This window comes from Podarcis bocagei, assembly GCF_964188305.1.
Source record: "Podarcis bocagei genome assembly, chromosome: 1".
Taxonomy (NCBI): Eukaryota; Metazoa; Chordata; class Lepidosauria; order Squamata; family Lacertidae; genus Podarcis; species Podarcis bocagei.
The window spans coordinates 101,536,736-101,557,895 of NC_138125.1; the positions used below are offsets into that span (position 1 = coordinate 101,536,736).

General features: G+C 41.9%; 1 protein-coding gene across 1 annotated transcript in view; it reads right to left on the minus strand.

The window, feature by feature from the left end:
• LOC308571906 (von Willebrand factor D and EGF domain-containing protein-like) overlaps nt 1-21,160 on the minus strand; it is a 199,572-nt gene that overhangs the window by 106,285 nt on the left and 72,127 nt on the right. The window contains exons 11-12 of the mRNA XM_081167541.1: nt 18,459-18,673; nt 12,426-13,378 (exon numbers count right to left, since the gene is read on the minus strand). Of these exons, the coding sequence (XP_081023667.1) occupies nt 12,426-13,378; nt 18,459-18,673 (1,168 nt within the window). The remainder of the gene's footprint in view (nt 1-12,425; nt 13,379-18,458; nt 18,674-21,160) is intronic.

Consider the following 21,160-nt stretch of genomic DNA (forward strand, 5'->3'; position numbering starts at 1 on the left):
CCTTTACCTTTAAACACCCTATAGGTGTCTTTTAAAGACTGCACCAACAGGAAAGGAAAATCAGCTATTGCTGGACTTGTAGTGTAATGTACTGTAAGCAAATCTGACATAGTATTTAAGTTAATGTTCTAATTGCTACATTACAGGGTGGGCAGGGAGTACTGAACTCTGTTGTTTCAGGTCATACTACCCAGTTGTCCCAGGAACAGTGCTTGACCTTAAGTGTGTTGATGGCATTTCCCCCCCCCCCCTTAAATGTGGATAGATAAATTTGAGGTTCCTCAACTTTCATGTCATCTTTAATGAAACGGTGCAGAATTTTGTTGACACATTAATGTGTATAATCACATTAAAAGGACAAATAGCAATTAAAGTGTGTGTAAAAAGAAAAGAAAAAGAGTGTGCAAAAGGGAATGCCTTGCTTGCTGCTTATTATGCACGGTCCCCTTAGCAGCAGATCCGGCAGCTCAGGAATACTATTAGGAATATTTTAAATGGAGAGAAAGCCTATGAAACAGGGAGTGGGGAATCTAGGGTTTACTAGAGGCTTCTGTATTACAACTCCCATAATCCCTGATCATTGACCATGATGGTTCTGGTGGCGTCTGACAGCATTTGGAGGGCTATGGGTTTCCCATTCCTGCTGTTTACATAACAGAGTCCTGCTTCCATTCCCCTCCCACTGTGGAATGCATGTACTCACCCACTGCGACTGGCTGTTTAAAGGGATGGAAGGCCTCCATTATCCTTGGCCAGTCAACCCCTCTCTGCTCTGTCAAGGAATTCAAATTGAAGGGGCCAGCAAGGTGGAAGAGGGCAAGGAACAGAATTCTGTTATGTCCTACAAGATCATTCCTCACATACCAGCTGTGTGGATTTGATTGAGCCTTTGGTATTCACGTGGTGCTTTACTTCCTAAGAGCTCAAAGCAGTTTATATCTCAGCGGTCCTAATTCTAACAATGCAATATATGACAGCATGATTACAGTATATATTTCAGAAATGGTTTGGGGTCCATTCAGCAGATGCCAACCCTGGCAAAAACAAACAAACAAACAACCCAGCCAAGATTCTCTGCTAGAAAAAGCAAAAGGAGACTGTGATGGAAGGAAAAATAGAATATACTGCCCTGCTGAAGCAGCAGGTTCCTCTGGGACAGACTAATGACAGTGGGTGGTTTCTCCTCTAGTGTCCCCACTTCCAGCAGCTGTCACAAGGTTTATTTCCTTTTCTTTCCAAGAAGCCTTTTGGACTCCTGGACTCTGCATTCTAATCCCACAATCATTCTAATCCCACTGTTCCAGCGGGAAGGTAAATGGCATTTCTGTGCGCTGCTCTGGTTCGTCAGAAACGGCTTAGTCATGCTGGCCACATGACCCGGAAGCTGCATGCCGGCTCCCTCAGCCAATAAAGCGAGATGAGCGCCGCAACCCCAGAGTCGGTCACAACTAGACCTAATGGTCAGGGGTCCCTTTACCTTTTCCTCCTTTCACAATGACCCAGAAAGATGACTTTGGCATAATCTATAAGCAGACTTACTTGTTTCAAGGTGTGTACTTGACTCTCTTCCTCTAATTCTACAGCTGACGACTGAAAATTAATCTTCTGCATCTTGGTTCCTATGTATGCATTTCTACCTGGCCTTTTCAAAGTGCATCCCCTGCTACTCTTGGATCAACTCATTCACTATGCTCTTTAATGCCTTTAATGCCACGGTGGTGCTAGCAAAGTTGGCATCATGCCGTTCTTTATCTCTTGATGTCAAAAGAACTTCCCATGGTGCACAAATCAGAGGCTACACCTGCAAATTCATCATTATGATAAGCTGTCTTGGCAAGCCATTTACAGTTGAAAAACAACTTTATGTTTGGTAAATTCATCCCATGGAGTGCTTCAAACTGGCACTTTGTACTCTATTTATGTTCTTTGCTGCCCATAAAGCTGCCCTGTTACAGGTAGTGCATCAAAACCCTTGACCCGAAATTCTGGCTGAGCTGCCTTATTCGTACACTTGCAGTTCAGATTGCATCTGCTCCGTCTGTAACATACTGTTAACAACCATTCAACAGATTAACTGCTGAAGTCTTGAGCTTCAAAACTTCAGCTCTCTTCCTGGTTTCATTTTCCGTCTTGTGTCCTCTTAAATGGCTTTGCTATATGAAACGTCGAAGGAGCACTTTGGTTCTTTCCCACTGCTACTACTTCCTGCTTCTATTTTTACAGTAGCCATTTTCAGACTTCCTGTCTTCAGGGGAAGCTTTCTAAAGTGCTTGGGAGTCTCCCGCCCCTTGAAGATCGCAATGACATTGAGTTTAAAAGGAAAGGCAGGGAGATTACTTTTGGGAACAGGGTGATACAGCCTAAGCAGGATTAAAGGCTGTCCCCTAGCCCATTGGCTGACATTGCCAGTGACATTAGCTGATAGGCAGGTGGATGTAGTTTTAGGGAAACAAACTGGATGCCCAGGCAGTCAAAGACTCCTGCAGGCCAGATGTTCCCCGCCTCTGTAGTAAATGGTGGGGACATGAGAATTCTGAAGTTAATGCTTTGCAAAACAGGTTATCTCTGTTGCATATTGAACCTTGATTATTCATAGCTGTTGGTAAAGCAATATGTTTATTAAACAGGGTTGTATACGGCTCCCTAGCTGGGCTCCCTAGACCTGCAACAGGCCAAGGCAAGAGAGGTGTGAGGAAAATCTGGAGGCTGAGTAGGCAGGTGACAGTTGATTTACTATACCTGACTAGAAGACAGTGTGCTGCTTTAAGAAAAACATGCTCATGGATAATTGCCAGTGTATGAACCAACAGGAAAAACTCCCTGCACTAAAGAACCCATGTTTAGTTCCTGTCACTTTAAGCTACTTAAGTGAATTATTATTTACATGCAGGGACTGTGTGTGCACACTGATGCAGGACAAATGGCTCACTGTGAATAATTTAAAACACAAATGATCTCATTATCTACAAACAAATATTTATTATGAATAGTTGCTGTTTTGAAATTGTTTGGGCAGGTAATGTATTTATGTTTTAAAAGGACGATTTTGAATTGCAGGGGGTGGAGAGGAGGATGTTCCCTTTACAGTGTTTTCAGCCCACTAGGTTTGAATTTCTTTTTCATGCCTGCACATAGTATTTTTTAGAGAATGGTTTTGCCACTTAAAATCAGAGCACGTTCTTTTGTGAAGCCATGTGTTAGTTAATCCTAGATGCCTTAAAAATAAGACTTTTTTCCCAACTGCTTGTTTCACAGAATTGTTTTCACTGCTTTGCATTAAAGCAAATAAACTAATCACCAAAAGGACTAATCTCCCTTATTTGATTTGCGGTGGTACAATATAGATCAACAGCCATGCAGCCTCCCAGGTCCCTTATGATAAAGATTTGATATCCTTTCTAAATTTAGTTTCTATTGACTTTTGTATCTATCAAGCTAATAGACCTGCTACAATCCAGCCAGATTTGTGCTTTGGATGGAAAGTAATGGAAGCTAAAACAATAGAAACTAGGGCACTATTGATGTTTTTCTTTGTTTTTCAAAATGTTCACGTTTCGCCAGCTCTAGGAACAGAGGCAGATGTCTATAATCACAGACCAAACAATGGGGACTACAAACTCCTGCTTTTAATGCTATATGCAGTACTGGTATGGTATACACTGGTACCTCGGGTTAAGTACTTAATTTGATCCGGAGGTCCGTTCTTAACCTGAAACTGTTCTTAAGGGGCTTCCTGCTGCTGCTGTGCCGCCGGAGCACGATTTCTGTTCTCAGCCTGAAGCAAAGTTCTTAACCCGAGGTACTATTTCTGGGTTAGCGGAGTCTGTAACCTGAAGCGCCTGTAACCTGAAGCGTATGTAACCTGAGGTACCACTGTACAATACACAAAATATTTAGGATGGGAATTCACTGTAACATTGTAGGTCCCACTGCCGTGCTCCATTTATGTCTGATACATTATTTGACCACAATGCAGCATGGGAGTTTACAGCGCGCAAAGTGGCTCCAAGTCATTTCTGCACACCACTATGTCTGTCTATGTTTTTTTAAATATTATTAGTAGTAACGTATTCCTGAATGTTCACTTTTCCCCCAACCTTTAACTACTACATCCCCTGCAACCCACCCCTTATACTTATAATCCCTTCCATGCCAATAACTGAAGAGTAGTTGGTTCTTTAAGAGGGTGGGGGTATAAAAAGGGGAAAATAAAGAGAAATAAACAAAAATGTATATAAGTAAATAGGCAAACCAAATCAAGGAAAAGGGCATACCATTGCCTTACATAATGTAGGGTACTCAGACTGGTATTAGCATTGGTTAGTTTCATTCCACAAAGAGCTTAATTTGTGTGTGTGTATGTATGTATGTATGTATGTATGTATGTATGTATGTATGATGTGCCTATCCATGTATGTATATATGTATGTATAAATAATGAGAGGAAATATGCATAAAATGTATTTTCATAGGCAGTCAATATCAGGTGAGACCTTGGGCGCAATTATCAAGGTGGTTCTGTCTACCTGCCAAATTCCCAATACCAACTCTATGTCCTGCATGGGTATGCACATCTATCTTTGAGTGACTTTTCCAGGATTGTGATTGTTCTTATCCTGGCTTGCTTCCATAAGGTGTTATCACTTAATGACTCCACAGAACATAAGTGGCAAAGCAACAGTACATGATTTTAAGAATCTGTCTTGTTCAGTTCAGGATGAACTGATGTGTCTGATCCCTTCCATTACAAAGTGGAATTGGAGCGCAACAGTTTTGTGAAATGCTTCACTTGCGTATGCTGCCTAAGTATTAACAATAAAGACACCTTTCATTCATCACTGATGGGTCAAACCTACATTTGGCTCTGGCCCATTCTGCAAGTCACATTGCACATGGCTCTCATTGTAAGTTTTGTTTTATTTTGTTAAATTCTCCCCTATCCACATCCTGAGAAGAGAAAGCAATCTTCCTTCAGTCTTGTCTACCATCTGTTTTATGATTGTACATAAAGCCTTCAGTCCAAACTTTCTGCATGTCTGTGGTGCTCGCTGAATCCAATGGGATTATGAAACATGCTATCCGAGCATTCATTCATAAGTGGGCCTTATTCCCAGGTAAGTGTGTATAGGATTGCAGCCTTAATGTTTTTACTTGTTTTAAATTAATATCCTCTAATCTAAGATGTAATAGAAGAACTGAATCCAGTCTAATGTTAGAAGGATAACATTGGAAAATGGTTAATATTCTTTTAAAATCTTTTTTTAAGCACAACTCATATAACTACTGCTATAGGGGATATGGTTTGGCTCCAAAATATGTACATTCAGTTGGATATATATTTTCCAAGCATAGAAATAGTAAATTTATGGATATATTTGCATTCCAAGTAGGGGAAGATTTCACTAATATAGATTTGAGAACTAAGTAGCCCAAGGTAAAGTGATGTATCAAAGTAAGAAAAGGATGCAAATGAAACATTTAATAACTCTGACTTTTTTTTTTGCCTATGATGCCTCTTCTTTCCTGGACATTCCACAGTGGAATTGAAATTCACACCCAGAAAGCTCTTAAATTGTCATTACCATAGTGAAACTAATTTGTCCTTATTACTCCTCATTACCTTTTATTTTGCGATTGCTCCCCAGAGTATTACAGAAGCTCTATATAACTTCCTAAGTTGTGCTTGTTGGTTATGATTAAAAAAAAAAAAAGCTACCATGGTCAGTGTACACAAATTGCAGGCCAGCCTGATTTGTTATCCATGATAATTGAATTCTCCATTTAATTACAGTAGGTAATGACATTTTAAGCACCTTCTACAGGTGTTGGGAGTTTTTTTCTTTTCTTTTAATGACGCTAGAAAGGAGCATTAAAGGGTGACATTTTCCTGGAGTAATGCCAAATTTTGTAACTGCTTTTCGTCTCTAAATTTCTATATCAGTTTGATGATAATTATAAATCTGGCCACCTGGACAATTTTGCATTGAGTTGTGAGTATTTAAGGGTTGGTACAATCTACATTTTAGTTCTAGCACATTCAAATGTGATTACGGGCCCATCCACATTTTTGTTTGTCCCTTGATTTCAAGTTATGGGTCCAAAAAGATTTTTAAATTGTTGTTGTCCCACTGCTTTCCTCAGGGAAACATGCTTTTCTTTTTAAATTAATAGGTCTTGCTTTGACATAAAATGTGGATCTATTCTCATGGGTTTGGAAAACAAGAAGTAATATCATTAAAGAAAAAACAAAAAAACCTAGAAAACCAACCTCTGATTTCTCTCAACTGCACCACCAGCAAATGAAAGAGTTTCAAATACTGGGTATATTTATGAACCACCCCGTCAAGCTGATATTAGAAAAAACCTAGGCTGCAGAAGAATACTAGTCCTGATCATAAGCTATTCATGTGGACCAGGTACATGTGGATAAAGGGAAGTAGGACCACACTGCTAGCACTTCCCCTTCATTTCACATGCCAATGACCCTACTCCCTCAGTGTCCACTTGTTCACTACACATGTCTACAACAAGCTGCCTATTTGTGTTTGGCTGAACCTTGAACACATGGAAGATGAATGAAGGAACCTAACGGCACAAGCACATCTTCCTCAGATTTACTTGAGTGTCCTTAAGTGCTATCTGACTATTGTCAACCAAATATGTGACACCCATAAATAAGGTGTTCCTTAAGATCAGGGGCATTGAACAACCAGCTCTCGGGGGGGGGGAGGGGAAAACCTATTTAATCCACACTGCTAGCACCTTTGGACAAACAACCAGGTGACTTTGCCTAGGTAAAGACATGTCACTTTGCCTAACAAATGTGCATCTTGCTGCACTCTGGGGACCATGCATTATAATATTCCAGGTTTTCTTTTGGTCGTAGGTACCGGCAAATATTTCTGAGTGTTTTCGTAACTTTTTCAGAAATGTGTAATTATAGAATAACCATTAGTCCCCATTTGTGCATCTTGCCCTGAACCTGTCAACCCTGACTGAATTCACCACCAAAAGATCTTGTGATGGAAGCTAGCATCAATAGCTTTTAAAAGGAGCAGTATAAAAATAAACAGACAGAAAAGAAAATATGATAATATAGTATTAGATCTGTCTACAAGTTACAGTGGTACCTCTAGTTGTGGACACGATCCGTTCCAGGGTGCCATTCGCACCCTGAAAAGTCCACAACTAGAGCGGTGCTTCTGTGCAAGTGCGGAGCGCAATAGAGCGCTTCTGCGCATGTGCGAAGCGTGCAGAGCGCTTCTGCACGTGCAGCGGAACCCGGAAGTATACACTTCCGGGTTTGCCGCATTCGCAAGCTGAAAATACACAACATGAACCTAACGCCACACAAGATATGACTGTACTCAGAGTTTTGACAGAAGGACAGCCTCCACATTTACAGACGTACTTCCTCCAAGTACACCCTGGGGATAAGCTACAGGGGTGTCTGTCACTACCTCTCCCTGTTTCATTGCTGAGGAACCTCTAGGTCATTGCTGAGGAACCTCTGGTCCTCCAGATGTTGATAGAGTCCAATTCCCATCTATCCTGCCAGCATGACCAGTGCTCTGGAATTATGGAAGTTGCAGTCCAGCAACCTCTGGAGGGCTGTAAGTTCTCCATCCATGTCCCAGACCATCTGTTCAGCCACAGTCGAAGGGGTAACTCTGATCTAGATAAACCACCAGTCTCATCTAAGAAGACAGTTCTTATGTAACCCCTATTTCTTTTTCTTGAAGAAATTCATTGAAATACACAAAACTGCCCCCCCCTATATTTTAAGCAGGAAGGTACATTGGAACTAGAAAACTATCTCAGCTCAGATGATACTTTGGGGCATCCCATAGGCATCTGGCTGGCCATTCCGAGAACAGGATTCTGCACTAGATAGGTCACCGGGCCTGATCCAGCAGAGCTCTTCTTATGTTCTGATGAAACTCTTTCTTTTTTTACTACGTTATAGACTGTCAGGGAACTGCCATCGGAAGGACAGGAGGTGGAAGGGCTCACAGAGGTTGGGAGAGACTCAGCAGCTGAAGAGGGAACCAGCAGGGGGAGAGGAGGAGCTCCGAGGGAAAGTGAGCAGGAGGGATGGCTCAGAGACACGTCCAGCGAAAACAGTGGGGAGGTTTCAGGACCTCCTATAGGGACACCCACTCCTCGCCAGAAACTGTCACGCCGAGAGTCCAGAAGACGTGTTTCCGTTAAGGAGCTTTTATGTTGGAAGAGATTCCGGAAGCAACCACTGTCGGAATCTGCCAGCGACTGACGGAGCCATGATTAAGGGGCTCCGTTACAGACAGAGGTTTGCGGACTTAATCAAACTCTGAGGGACAGGGATTTTACGCACAAGCAGCTCATCATCCCATCACATAGACAATACATTGAAACCTGATATTTTATACAATTCAGTGGAATGGCTTTTTACAAAATACCAGAGAGCAAACATAATTCAATACCAATTCAAGCTTGCTTTTCTTGCCCTGTGCTCATCAAATGCAGGTACCAAGGCTATGTTTCACATTGTCTCTGCAATCCTTATTTGCAATGTCTTCACCTTTTTGTTTCTTGATAGGTTCACTGGAGGATTACTTTATTCCCTATAGCACAAGTATCAAGGTATACATTCCTCAACAGAAGGCATAATTATGCACACTTGACATACAAGTCAAGGAAACTATCGTTCTGTTAGTACATTGTTTTGTTGCATGTTTTTATAAAAGAGCATATTTTTTGTGTGTGTTTTTTTCAGAGGGTTAAGCTGGTTGTTAAGGGGAGGGGAGTTTTGTCTGTGAACAAACACAGAGATAATGCTAAGAGGCTCCATTCAAAGAGACCTGAGCTGTTGTTGTTTTTAAAAATGTAGGTTTAAACATAACAAATTCGTTGGTGCTATTCTGTTTGGAAGAGATGGTCCCAGTTTGCACTCTCATCCTGCAGTTTCCAGCAACTGGTACAATAAAATCAGCAATAAAATGGTTATAAAATGCATTTTACCCAACAATTATCTCAGGGGTGCCAGGAGCAATGTTTTTAAATTCAACCTGAAGGTCAAGAATGAGGGAGACAGATACACCTGACCAAGGAGGGCATTCCACAAATGGGACATGCTCACTAAGAAGCAGCACCATTACTGAGGCCGCAGACCATAGGGTCAGAAATTATTGATATTGGGGAAGGTGCACTTTTAGGTACTTAGGTTCCAGGCCATTTAGCTGCAAAGGTGACAAGGAAAGTCTAGTCTGGGCAGAATACGCTGGTGGCCTTAGCTCACTCTGGACAAGTAACCTGCTACACAGGCCAGTCCTTCAGAGAAGGAAGGTGGACAAAGGGACTCATGAAGTAGCAATTTTTAATTCTGTATCTCCAATCCCCTGATCCTTCACTTTGATTTGGAAGTATGTATGTAGCGTAAGTGAATTAGGAGTGAATGTGAGAAAGGGTGGTGTTCAGTTAACTTTTACTCAGAGTAGAGACATTGAAAGTAATGTGCATGATTAAAATCTATTAACTTCAGTGAGCTTACTCTGAGTAACACTTGAACATCTCCCATAGTATATGTTTATATGCAGTGCTGGTTTTCTAGAAAAAGGTGCTGGACACCTCACCATGGACACCTCTCTTGTTCTCTTATATTGACAATAGCACCCATCTGACAGGTGCTGAAAACAAGCTCTGTTTATATGTAAAAAGGTAAAGGGATCCCTGACCATTAGGTCCTGTCGTGACTGACTCTGGGGTTGCGGCGCTCATCTCGCTTTATTGGCCGAGGGAACCGGCGTATAGCTTCTGGGTCATGTGGCCAGCATGACTAAGCCGCTTGTGGCGAACCAGAGCAGCACACGGAAACGCCATTTACCTTCCCACCGGAGCAGTACCTATTTATCTACTTGCACTTTGACGTGCTTTCAAACTGCTAGGTTGGCAGGAGCAGGGACCGAGCAACGGGAGCTCACCCCGTCATGGGGATTCGAACCGCCAACCTTCTGATCAGCAAGTCCTAGGCTCTGTGGTTTAACCCTCAGCGCCACCTGCATCCCATCTGTTTATATGTATGAATGTGTATTTCTCCATTATTATCTGCCACTTAAAGTTTACCTGGGCCTAGATAACCCTCAGATGGCTATACTGGCAGCAACACATCTTCCCATGATACATCTACCACAGCTTAAAAGAGAGCACAATAATATTACTTGTCATAAGTTCAGGCTATCACTCTAACAAGTGCAACTGTTTATTACAGTGGTGCCTCGCAAGACGAAATTAATTCGTTCCGCGAGTTTTTTCGTCTAGCGAATTTTTCGTCTTGCGAAGCACGGTGTCGGAAAAGTTTTGGAAAAGCTTCAAAAATCTCCAAAAACCTCAAAAAAGGCTACCACACCACGTTCTATGAGTTGCTCCTCGAAGTCAAGTCGCAACTGTATTAACGGTGTTAAGAAAAAGGAAACAAGCTTGCAAAAAATGCAAGACGTTTTCATTTTGCGAAGCAAGCCCATAGGGAAATTCGTCTTGCGAAGCAGCTCAAAAACCGCAAAACCCTTTCGTCTAGCGAGTTTTTCATCTTGCGAGGCATTCGTCTTGCGGGGCACCACTGTATTTCCTTTTCTCTGTTGTAGCACCCAAGTGGTTAATATGTATCTGGAGGACTGTGTGTGAATTGGGTGAGTGATCTTTAAGATGAAGCTTCCTTTTATGAGAAAACAACACGCAATCTCAGGTGTATTATGGAAAACTGAAAAAACAAATGTTAAAGGTTTCCCAGGTCCATCAGCTTCACCTTTTGGAATGGCTGCTGTGCATTACCTTGACATTGTTTGTTGGAGATTTTGCCATCACTTTATAAATGAAATGGGGGGCGGGGGAAGAGAGAGCAACTCCCTTTGGCAGTCTCCTCTGATTTTGCAGTCTGATTCTCAGCTACTAGTCTCCATCTCATGTAAGTGGACAGGCTACAACCACAAATAGCAATGTGGAAGCAAGTTATATTGGTATCAGTGGGATTTTCTCCTAAAAATGTGTGTTTAAGATTGAAGGGTTAGTTGGTCATTTTATAATATAATGTCAGAAAGTTAAAATATCAGGAAACAATTAGAAGAAGAAGAAGAAGAAGAAGAAGAAGGGATGAGAATCAAAGTTCCCTACAAAACTGAACTATTTTTAAAAAGAAAAGAATACTGCTTTTCATCTGTGGGATAATGTAAACATTTTTAAAAATTGGTCAGAATTGGTTGTCATACAAGTTAATTTGATTTGAAGCCAAATTTATAAAGGGTGTGTGTGTGTTTGTGTGTGTGTGTGTGTGTGTAGCATAGGAGCCAACTCCTAGGAGCTGAGGTCCTTTTGGTCTTGCCCAATAAAATATTTGAGGGGGTCGTCCCCCACCAAAGTTGATGGGGATTGCCATTCAAATAGTGTGTGCATGCTGCGTCTTGTGATTGATTATGTGGGGCAGGGCTTACCTGCCCCCTCAATATTTTATTCAACTTGGCACCCCTGGTGTGTAGTGACTGTAGGTGTCACATGTTCCGACTGCCTGGCACCTGACATTTTGCACCAGTTGATGTTTCTAACCACCTTTAAAGGTAGCCCCACATAGAGTGCATTAGATTAATCCAGCCTGGATGTCACTAGTGCATGGATAACTGAGGTGAGATCCATGCTCTGCAGGTAAAGTTGCAATTGACAACTCTGAGCTGGTTAGAAAATAAATAGCTTGAGCTTGTAAAAAGGAGGAGTCCAACTGGTTATGGATCAGTTGCAAACCTCCTTCTAGAATAGGTGGTTTCCCTACCCTCAACATCCTTATCTTGTCTGGCTGCCGCTGCAACTTGTTTGTCCTGATCCAGCTCAAATTTGCCTCCAGACATCAGTTCATTCAATAGTCTCCATGGAATGAGTAGATGGGGAAGAAACATAGAACAGAGTGTCGTCTATGTACTGATGACATCACAGTCCACACCTCCAGATAGTCACCCCCAATATTGTGATATAGATGTTAAAAAGTTGTGGGGAGAATGAAGCCCCAAGGCACCTCCACCCCCACTCCTGCAACTGAGCCTTCTGAAATTAGTATAACATCTGTGTTGGGGACTCTCTCTTTTTTTTAGGAGTTTATTTTTGTAGCATGGGGATGATAAGAAAAAAATCACTTCTCTCAAACCAGTTTGTTTAAGGGAATTGTCAAATCCATTTTTGCAAGTTTACCAAGGTAAACTTGCATGCACAAACCCACACGCCTCCAGAGCAGCCAGCCAGGTATTGCGATCAACTTGTCAAGGTCAAAACCTGATTATTAATTCATCATAGGTCTTAACTAGTGAAGCTGTTTGAAGAGCAAATTGCTCTCTGCAGATGTTCCATTAAGTCAAATGCTACAGGAAGATACACAGGTTACGAACAAACATAATTCTTTTCTTACTCACTTTTGGTGGTTGTACAGTCATGGGAATCGTATCCTTCAAAGCACTGGCATCCCCACATACTGCACTGCCCATGTCCATTACATAAATTGGGGCACCTGAGAGCTCTGATTATTTCTTTATGTGTAGCAGGTAGCTCGCTTGTTGAATCAAACCACATAGTTATGTTTTCCAGCACCCTTTTTTCACAGGAATTTTCCAGAAATGCAATCATTGATTCTCCCCATGCGAGGTCATCCTTGCTTTGTACATCCAAAAGGCACATTTCAATAGCCACATCCAGCTGGGTGCCCAGAAGCCCTTTACAAGCTAAGCCAATGGGAGAGGTTTCAAGAACCTTCTGACAGCTTGCTAAGGCTTTTGCTGAGGTTAGGCCACTTGGAGTAGGCCATGTGACCTGAACTTTAGGCCGCCTCCCTTCAAAATAATCTTCTGGGAAAAAGTAGGTGAAACTTTCCAAGTCAGCCTGACTCAAGCTTTGAGAAGAGGAAGCAGATAAGGATTCCCAGTAAGCTTCTTGCCTTTTTTCTCTTGATAGCTCCTTCCAATGATCGGAAGACTCAAAATATGTTTCATTTCCTGATTTTTTCAATGAGATGTTTTGACCAATTGAGTTTAAAAGGCCATTGGGGCTGTCTTTCTTTTTGGTTGCCTGAGGCAAATGCCACTGCTCAAGAGATCTAGGTGATAATATTCCATCAGCTAGGAATGCAGAATCAGCGTCCAAGTTAGTAGGATGTTCTGATGTGACATCTAGATATGGGATTACAGAATTGTAATCCACACGCTCATAAAAACAACCTAAAGATTCCGGGGGAGAATGCTGAAAAGTGTGTAGAGCATTTACTGACTGTAAATACAGTGAATGCTCCTTCTGACACAGACAGTAATGTGTCCTCTTCTTCCATTCTGACAGTGGTGGAGTCTTGTCAAACAAACTCATCCCTGGAGCTATTCTGATAAAATAAAAGAGAAGCAGGTCAGAAAGTTAAAAAGGCTTGGTGTTCTCTCACTGATCAAACTTTCATAGTTATTTATCTCTATAATAAAAATGTAAGTATATCATCACACAGCCCCTGTTGGAGGATGTGTAGTGCCAAGTCACAATTCTGGATTGGCATGATATCAGGGTGGGATAGGGAACCAAAAGTGAAGGCAGGCTGCACAGCACCCATGTCTGTTGCATGGGAGAAAAGGCAAGGGACACTGAGAGGGAAGAAGTGGTAGCTTAAAACAGCAGACTATTGAGTAAAGCAGAGCTGGAGGGAACTAAGAGGAAAATGGCAGTTTCAAACCATGGTAGAGATTTAAGTAAACTACTCTGGAGTATTTGGGGGCTCCACATCCTTTGTCTCTCACACATGTGGCAGCTGAAGAACTGAAGGAGAAGTTTGAGTAGAGTAAGAAGAGAGGGAATGGTGGCCTCACAATCGGTGGCCGATGAAAAGGGTGTTTAGCAGTTGCAATGTGTGGAAGGAGGAAGATGCAAGTGGTTACTGGGGGGGTGGGTCTGTGTGCAAGAGGTGTGTGCAAAAGGAGAAGGCATGGGGTGAAGGTGAAAATGTGTGCAAAGCAGGGCAGCAGAAAAAGAGAGAGAAGTGGCTTCTGAAATGGAGTTGGGAAGGTGAAAAGTGAGTTTAGTAGTTGCATGGGATGGGAAAGGGAAACTCTATGGGGTTAACTTGGGGGGAATAGCAGGGAGTGGTGAATGCAGCAAAGAGGGTCTCAGCCCCTAGCATCCTCCATATTTATCTTGTAAAATACAGAAAATACACTGAAATACAAACAATATGAGTACAAAACTCCACATTTTTTAATTAAATAGTAATAACATGTGGCAGGTTTGTGCAGCCTGTAACATGCTAAGCCAAATGCAACCCAGCATCCAGGTAACACTGCGGAGCCAATGAAAATTCATTTCATTGAACTTTCCACTGTAGCTGCTTGTTTCTTCAGCAATGCTGAAATGGCTGTGTTAAAACTTCAAAGAGAACTCTAGCTGCGTGTACATTTCTCAAATGGCTTGCATTTTAAGTAGTCTCTCTCAGTAGAAATGTTTGAACTGACAAAACATCTCATTGATGCAGAAATGCCTGCTAACCCAGCCTCTGTGCTACCTAAAAATTCTCCCTCCTCTTCACATTGTACATCTCTCCCCCTCCCACCCCCGGTTTTTGGACATAGCTTATCTTGCCTAGAGAGCAAGAAGGAGTTGCATTTTAATCTGAAAATATTTCAAGTTGTCTCCCCCATGACAGCTATAATATGAAAAACACAGAGCCCCAATATTCTGCAGTATAACCAATGATCTCTAGTTTAAGAAAATGAACCCTTCTTTTCCCACATATTTCCTTCCTGAATGGGTGGATACAATTGAACATCGCACATGGTCATATACTCCACACATGTGCATCAGTACACCCAATCAATATTCCACATTTTTAGGACTTCAATCCATTTAATTCACCACAGGAACAGTCATTCACACAAACATCTGTACATGTGTATGGCATAATGCATAAGCTTCCCTAGAGTGATTACCAGAGATCACATGTGTACTTAGCATCCTGCCAAAAGCTGAGGAGAAATGTACCATCCATCCATCTATCAGTGGATAAAGTACATAAAGTACATTGTCTGCCTTCTCTGCTATCTCTGGTATATCAATAAACTTACAGGCAAAATTATTTTTTTAAAGGGGTTGGGGTGCTGAAAGAGGAAGGAGCAAAACAACAACAACAAACCACTGTGCTTTAAAAACTGCTCACACTGTCTGCTTAATGTGCAGGTATGGACACTTGCAAAGAGATGTCTACAAAGTGCTTTTGGAAAACTCCAAAGCCCAGCATTTCATAGGCTGAAGTGTGTACATAGTGCATACCTGGTCAGAAACAAGGAGAGAGTTACAATTCTCCTTAGCACTTAATAGGACATTATAGATGAGATTACTGCTTTACATAATGGTTACATCATAAGTGATTACTTGGCAAAGGTCATCAGCATTTATCCTTTGGATTAAAAAGCTACAAGGAAATAATTGGAGTTTGAGTCCACATGCAAAGCACTTTTTAAAGAAGGTGAAATAACATCAATCAGAGAAGGAAAGTGGACTCCCCTCCACTTGCAGCTGAAGCAAAAAGAGAGGGGGAGGGGCTGTATGACTGGATTCAATCCCAAGACTCCATAATAAACAAATGGTCAGTGGAATAGCGGCTTTTTAAAAGGGGGCATGTGCCTACAACCTCCATTGCTGGATTGGGCTGTGGAATTGTGCATGTAGCACATGTGGTTTTTTCACCCGGCTAGGGATAAATGCAAGAAAGCTTCCTTCAACATGTATATGGCCCCTAGCTGTATAAGGTAATAGAAGTATTCAAAATAATGCCCTTGAACACTTATTTACTCCAGTGGCTAACAGGAAAAAAGCATGAATTCCTCTGCTTGGATCTTAAAGTATGAACATGCATTGGTGAGATGAAGATAACAAACTGTTATCAGCAGGGTTGTAGCAACAATCTTAGAATTCAACTGGAACTTATTATTATTTTGCTAACCTTCAGAAGAAAGTGAGCAGGAAAAATATTATTAATAATAACATTTTTACTTGGAGTGAAATGCAATAATGTGGCTGTATCATTCCAATCTGACTTTCGGGATTTAAGTATGTATACCTGCTTAAAAGCAAAAATAACTATGATAAGAAAAAGCAAGTCTTGTGGCACCTTAAAGACTCGTTTATTAGAGCACACGTACATTTATAGGTTTTCATGGACTACGGTCAACTTCCTTAGAATCATTAAGCAATATCCTGAGTTGCAGGTTAAAAACGAGTTTAGAACTTTTAACAGTGCTAACAGAGTGAGTTTGATGGGTCTTACTCCTAGTTAAGTGTTGATACGATTGCAACTCTAAACTCTTTTATTTTTGCAGGAAGTATGTAGTGCTTTAAACAGCTATGGGATACCCTCAGTTTTACAGCTGCAACGAACAATGGCTGTGGAAATAAGAGAACAGAACTACCAGTAGGCGAACTCTCCAACTGGTCCCTGGTGATTGGAGGTGCTGAAGTTCCAAGTGCTTGAAGGCAGCCAATTGAAAATGCTTTACTAGCTTCCATCTCCATTACTTCTACCTGATTTCGTAAACATGCTAGCAGTTTTGAAAATCTGGAGAGCTTCATTATTTATATGAACAACATTGCTGTGTTTTCTCGGTGATTTTCACAAATGACACCTAAATCATCTGTTTCATTTCCTACATCTGTAGTTAAATGTAAAACCTATATTGAATACAACATAAATCCCTGAATTAACAACATCCACAAACAGTGTGTCCTGGGCTAACAGATATGACTTTGGGGTCTGAAGCTGTGTTCCAGACCTTTTTAATCCAGCAAGTGTTATAATTTAATCAAGGCTTCTAATTCCTAGAATATCCAAGCTATGAAGGTGAAAGCCTGGGTGATGAGCCATTAAGGGGAATTAAGGGGCTCAATGTGAAACAGCGAATAGGTTGGGGGCCCCTCCTTCAATAGATAAAGCCAGAGTTTAGAGTAGACAGTTTTGGAGCAGTAACGTGATCTGGAAGGAAAGCAGCAAGCTGAAGAGAGAACTAGAGAAACATTTGAGAGCAATTTTGATTTTGATTTTTATCCAAGGTTGCAGCTATGGGGAAAACAAGACCCTTTTTGGGTGCTGATGCCGTGAACTCCTCCATAATAGGTTCAGGTTGTAGAAAGTGCCTTAAGGAAAGTTGAACCTAGAATGGCCTGGCATGTGCTGCAAATCCATGTTGTACAAATCAGTCCTAATGAGGGAGTGTTGATATTGAAGGAGAGGTACAGGTTGGTTCATGAAGACTTTGGCTCAAAGCATAAATGACTGAGTGTGTGCTGCTCTTGTCCACCACAAACCTCCCACAATGTGTGATGTGAAGGCTTTGCACAGAGGTCCGAAAACGTGATGAGAGCAAGTCATTACTTGCTGCACTCAGAAAAAGGAGGGCAGGTAATGATTTGTGTTCTGAGCCTTGTCATATAACTGTGAAACCCGTAGGTCACACATTGTGAAAGGCACATAGTGGCAGTAAGGGGCAGAGGTCCACTATTCCACCATAGAGATGATTCTGTAGGGGTGCTGAATTTTGCAGCATTTCAGAGGAGAGCAGAAAGAAACAATGCTGCTCCATTAAAACTCCTGACTGCAGAAGCCAGAATTGCTTCTGCAAGTTGCTGCATGTGTTCACCTTAATAGTCACATTCTTCCTGCATTATATTGGACGGTGGAGCTTTAGTACTTCCCAAGTGCTTGGTCACAGCTAAAGATGCTTCAGAAGATGTGTGGGACACCTCTGGCCCTCTAGTTGCTGCTGAACTACAACTCCCAGGCCATACATGCTGGGGCTGCTTGGAATTATAGTTCAGTGACATCAGGAGGGTTAAAAATGCCCCACACTTGCTTTAGAAGAAGAATGGAGGTGTTTGGATTCCACTTTTGGAAGTTCTCTGAAATGGAAGGTGCCTATACTCAGTCCTCCAGCTGGCATTTGAACAGCCATATCAGATGGTTTTTATACGTCCTATTTATTTATCAGAATAGGCTTCTTAAATATTAACATTTCATTCTACGCACTTTGCCACATCTTGTCAAAATCTGTCTTTGAATTCCACAGCCATGTACTTGGCATCAGCGTTCAGAAATTAAAGAACAGAGGAAATATCAAAGCCTACGATTTCTGCCTTCTGTCCCTATTTTACATTTTCCTGGATGGCTGGGAACTGTCCTTTGTAACAGCTCAGAAGGATCTCAGGGCAGTTGGCAATGTGACGTCATTTGTGAATATGAAACTCCTCTCTAACAGTAGCTGAAAATGTGTATTATTTGAGGGGTCTTGAAGGCCAGTGCATTTTCTTTTGTCACTGCAGCTCTGTGCCGGATCATTAAACGAACACTTTTTGAACAGCTTGTATAGAACGCTCTTATAATGGCGATTCATTTTTTGGCGCATCCCTTACCATTGAAAATCTCCTTTCCTTACCTCCAAGCTTTTATGAAGTCCTCCTCAGACGTGTTATTCTGGCGAGAAAGTAAAGGGCTCCCATCAGGCCCATGGAAGTCATTCTGACTGTTTCTGTCAAAGATGCCACATAAACCTCTGGTGCTATTAAAATCAATGCTTGGTGCCCTTACTGTCAAACTCATTCCCCAGTCGCTCACATCAGCTCGAACAAATGCTCCTGAAGGGAATGAGATCTGGAGAAGGAGCAAATCTGGTGAATATGAACTCCATCAGCAATTGTGTGTGTGTGCGCGCGTCTGTGTGCGTGTGTGTGTGCATGCGTGCGCACCAGCCAATGCTTGAATTTTGGGAGAACAGTAGAGAAGCCTTAATGAAAGCTACAAGCCATGCAAACTGAGTCCCCCTCCCACATTTTTTGCTAAATCTTTCCCAATGTAACCTTTAAGCAGCAGCTAAGAGGATCCATATAAAAAGCCGGGGGCAGGCTGCCTCTGCCCCCCCATCCCATAAATTAAGCATCAAAGCAGAGACATGCACACACAATAACATGTCATACGCACAATAAAAAATAAGTTGAGACCTGCTATTGGCATCAGTAATCCACAGTGCAATATATCTCAGAAGAAAGCTCCATTGAGTTCAAGAAGTCTTACTCCCAGGTAACCTGCATGCCACTTTCAGGTTACAATCCTGTGCACACTTACGTGGAAGTAAGCTCCACTGAACTCAGGGTACTTACGTCTGATTAGACCTTCATATGCTTGCTCTCTTATTTATACTGAACATGATCAAAATTGTATTTACAATTAGGATCTGTTTTTCTTGATGCTGATAGAGGGAGAAGTACAGTGGTACCCCAGTTTATGAACTTAATCCGTTCTGGAAGTCCGTTCTTAAACCAAAACCGTTCTTAAACTGAGGTGCACTTTCCCTAATGAGGCCTCCCGCCACCAGTGCCCTTCCACCGTTCGGATTCTGTTCTTAGACTGAGGTAAAGTTCGCAAACCAGGATACTCCTTCTGGTTTTGCGGAGTTCGTAAACCAAATAGTTCTTAAACAGGCCTGTTATTAAACCGAAACTGCCAACATGACAATAAGATCACCTCTGTGATTTTCCTTGGGAAATGGTCTCTCTCATATATATATATATATATATATATATATATATATATATATAGCCAATACTTTTAGAATATTCCTTGTAAGACCAATTCACACAGGAAATGATTGTATTTTAAACTGAACAGAACAGCTGCCTCATTGCGTGGACAGGCGGAGTCCCCAGATCCTGCACGGTCCCCCCGTCATGTGGAATAACGACTCAAGACAACGTGCTATGGGATTAAATTGGCCACAACTTTATTAAATTTCAAATGTGGGTAGACCTTGGCTCAGGCATTGGGCATTCTCCCTCCCCGGTCCCCAGCCGGGGACCTAGGGAGAATCAGGGTTATCCAGTGTGTGTGTGTGGGGGGGGATGGGCCGGCTCTGGAGAACATATGTTCAAGCAGAGATGGCCGCCCCCGTAACGCCGCCGCAGGAGAGAGCAATGACGACCTTTCGGTGTACGGCCAAAGCCTCCCTTCAGAAAACCCCTTTAACGGGGAACCCTGGTATCGCCGCCGCAAGAGGAAGATGGACAAAAGGATTCCGCCCAAGGCCTGATACCGCCAAAGTTGTGACGTTTTGCTACGGGAAAGGCGAAACCTGCCAATGCAGGGAAATTCCTTTCCGGCCCTTTAACAGCGACCTTAACGTAGCAGTGCCTGCATACCTGTGAAGAAAAGTTAACCTGCAAAACCTGTGAAGAAAAGTTAACCTGCAAAATAAGACATTAACTGAGGGTGGGTAGGATGGGAGAATCTCTGGAGCCAAGTGAGGATTCCTAGGTAAGATCCTCCCTCTATTGTGTGGGCAGGTAATCCCTCTTCATCTTAGGAGCCAAAGTTTCTTCAGTGCTTTAGTATGTCAATGATACGCCATTTAGACTGTGAGGCAATGCCTATGATAGTGTTGTCTTGTGGCACCCTCCTCCTTCTGAAATTAAGCCATTTCTGTATGTGCACTGGCAAGGAACCCATCTGAAACCTAGGCTTAAAAATTATCTCTCTTGTATCACTAATCACTGCCCAGAATATTTCTCCTGTTGTTGGGATGTTGAGACAAGCCCCGCCCCCATCAGCATAGGCAAGCTGATATAGAGAGAAGTGTTCCTTTATATACCCATAGCCCAACCTATTTAGGGCTTTGTAGGTCAACACTAGCACCTTGATCAGTGTTCAGGATCAGTGTTATGTGCCCTGCATTATTTATGAACCAGGTAGCAGTCCCCAGTGAGAGTTTTTTGTTTTGTTAAGTGTTCTTAGATAATTAATCCTATTTATTGTTGGTCATTTGGTTCTGTATTTTATGATTCTATAATATATTAAAGGTTTTACTTGGTTTTGGTTGTACATCACCACTATATATATTTTTTCTTTTGAATTAGTGCTGTATAAATAGTCTTATAATGAATGAATGAATGAATGAATGAATGTGGGGGGAATTGCAGGATGTTGGCTTCCACATCAGTAATGCCGTGGATCGATGATTCTTCCTAGTCTGACATGGATTTAAAACTTACTTGTGCTCACCTATAATTGGTCAGGCACCAATCCCTTCACTTGGATCTAGTCACTCTTTCCATTAGCTTGGCTGGACACAAACCCTACTGTAATCAG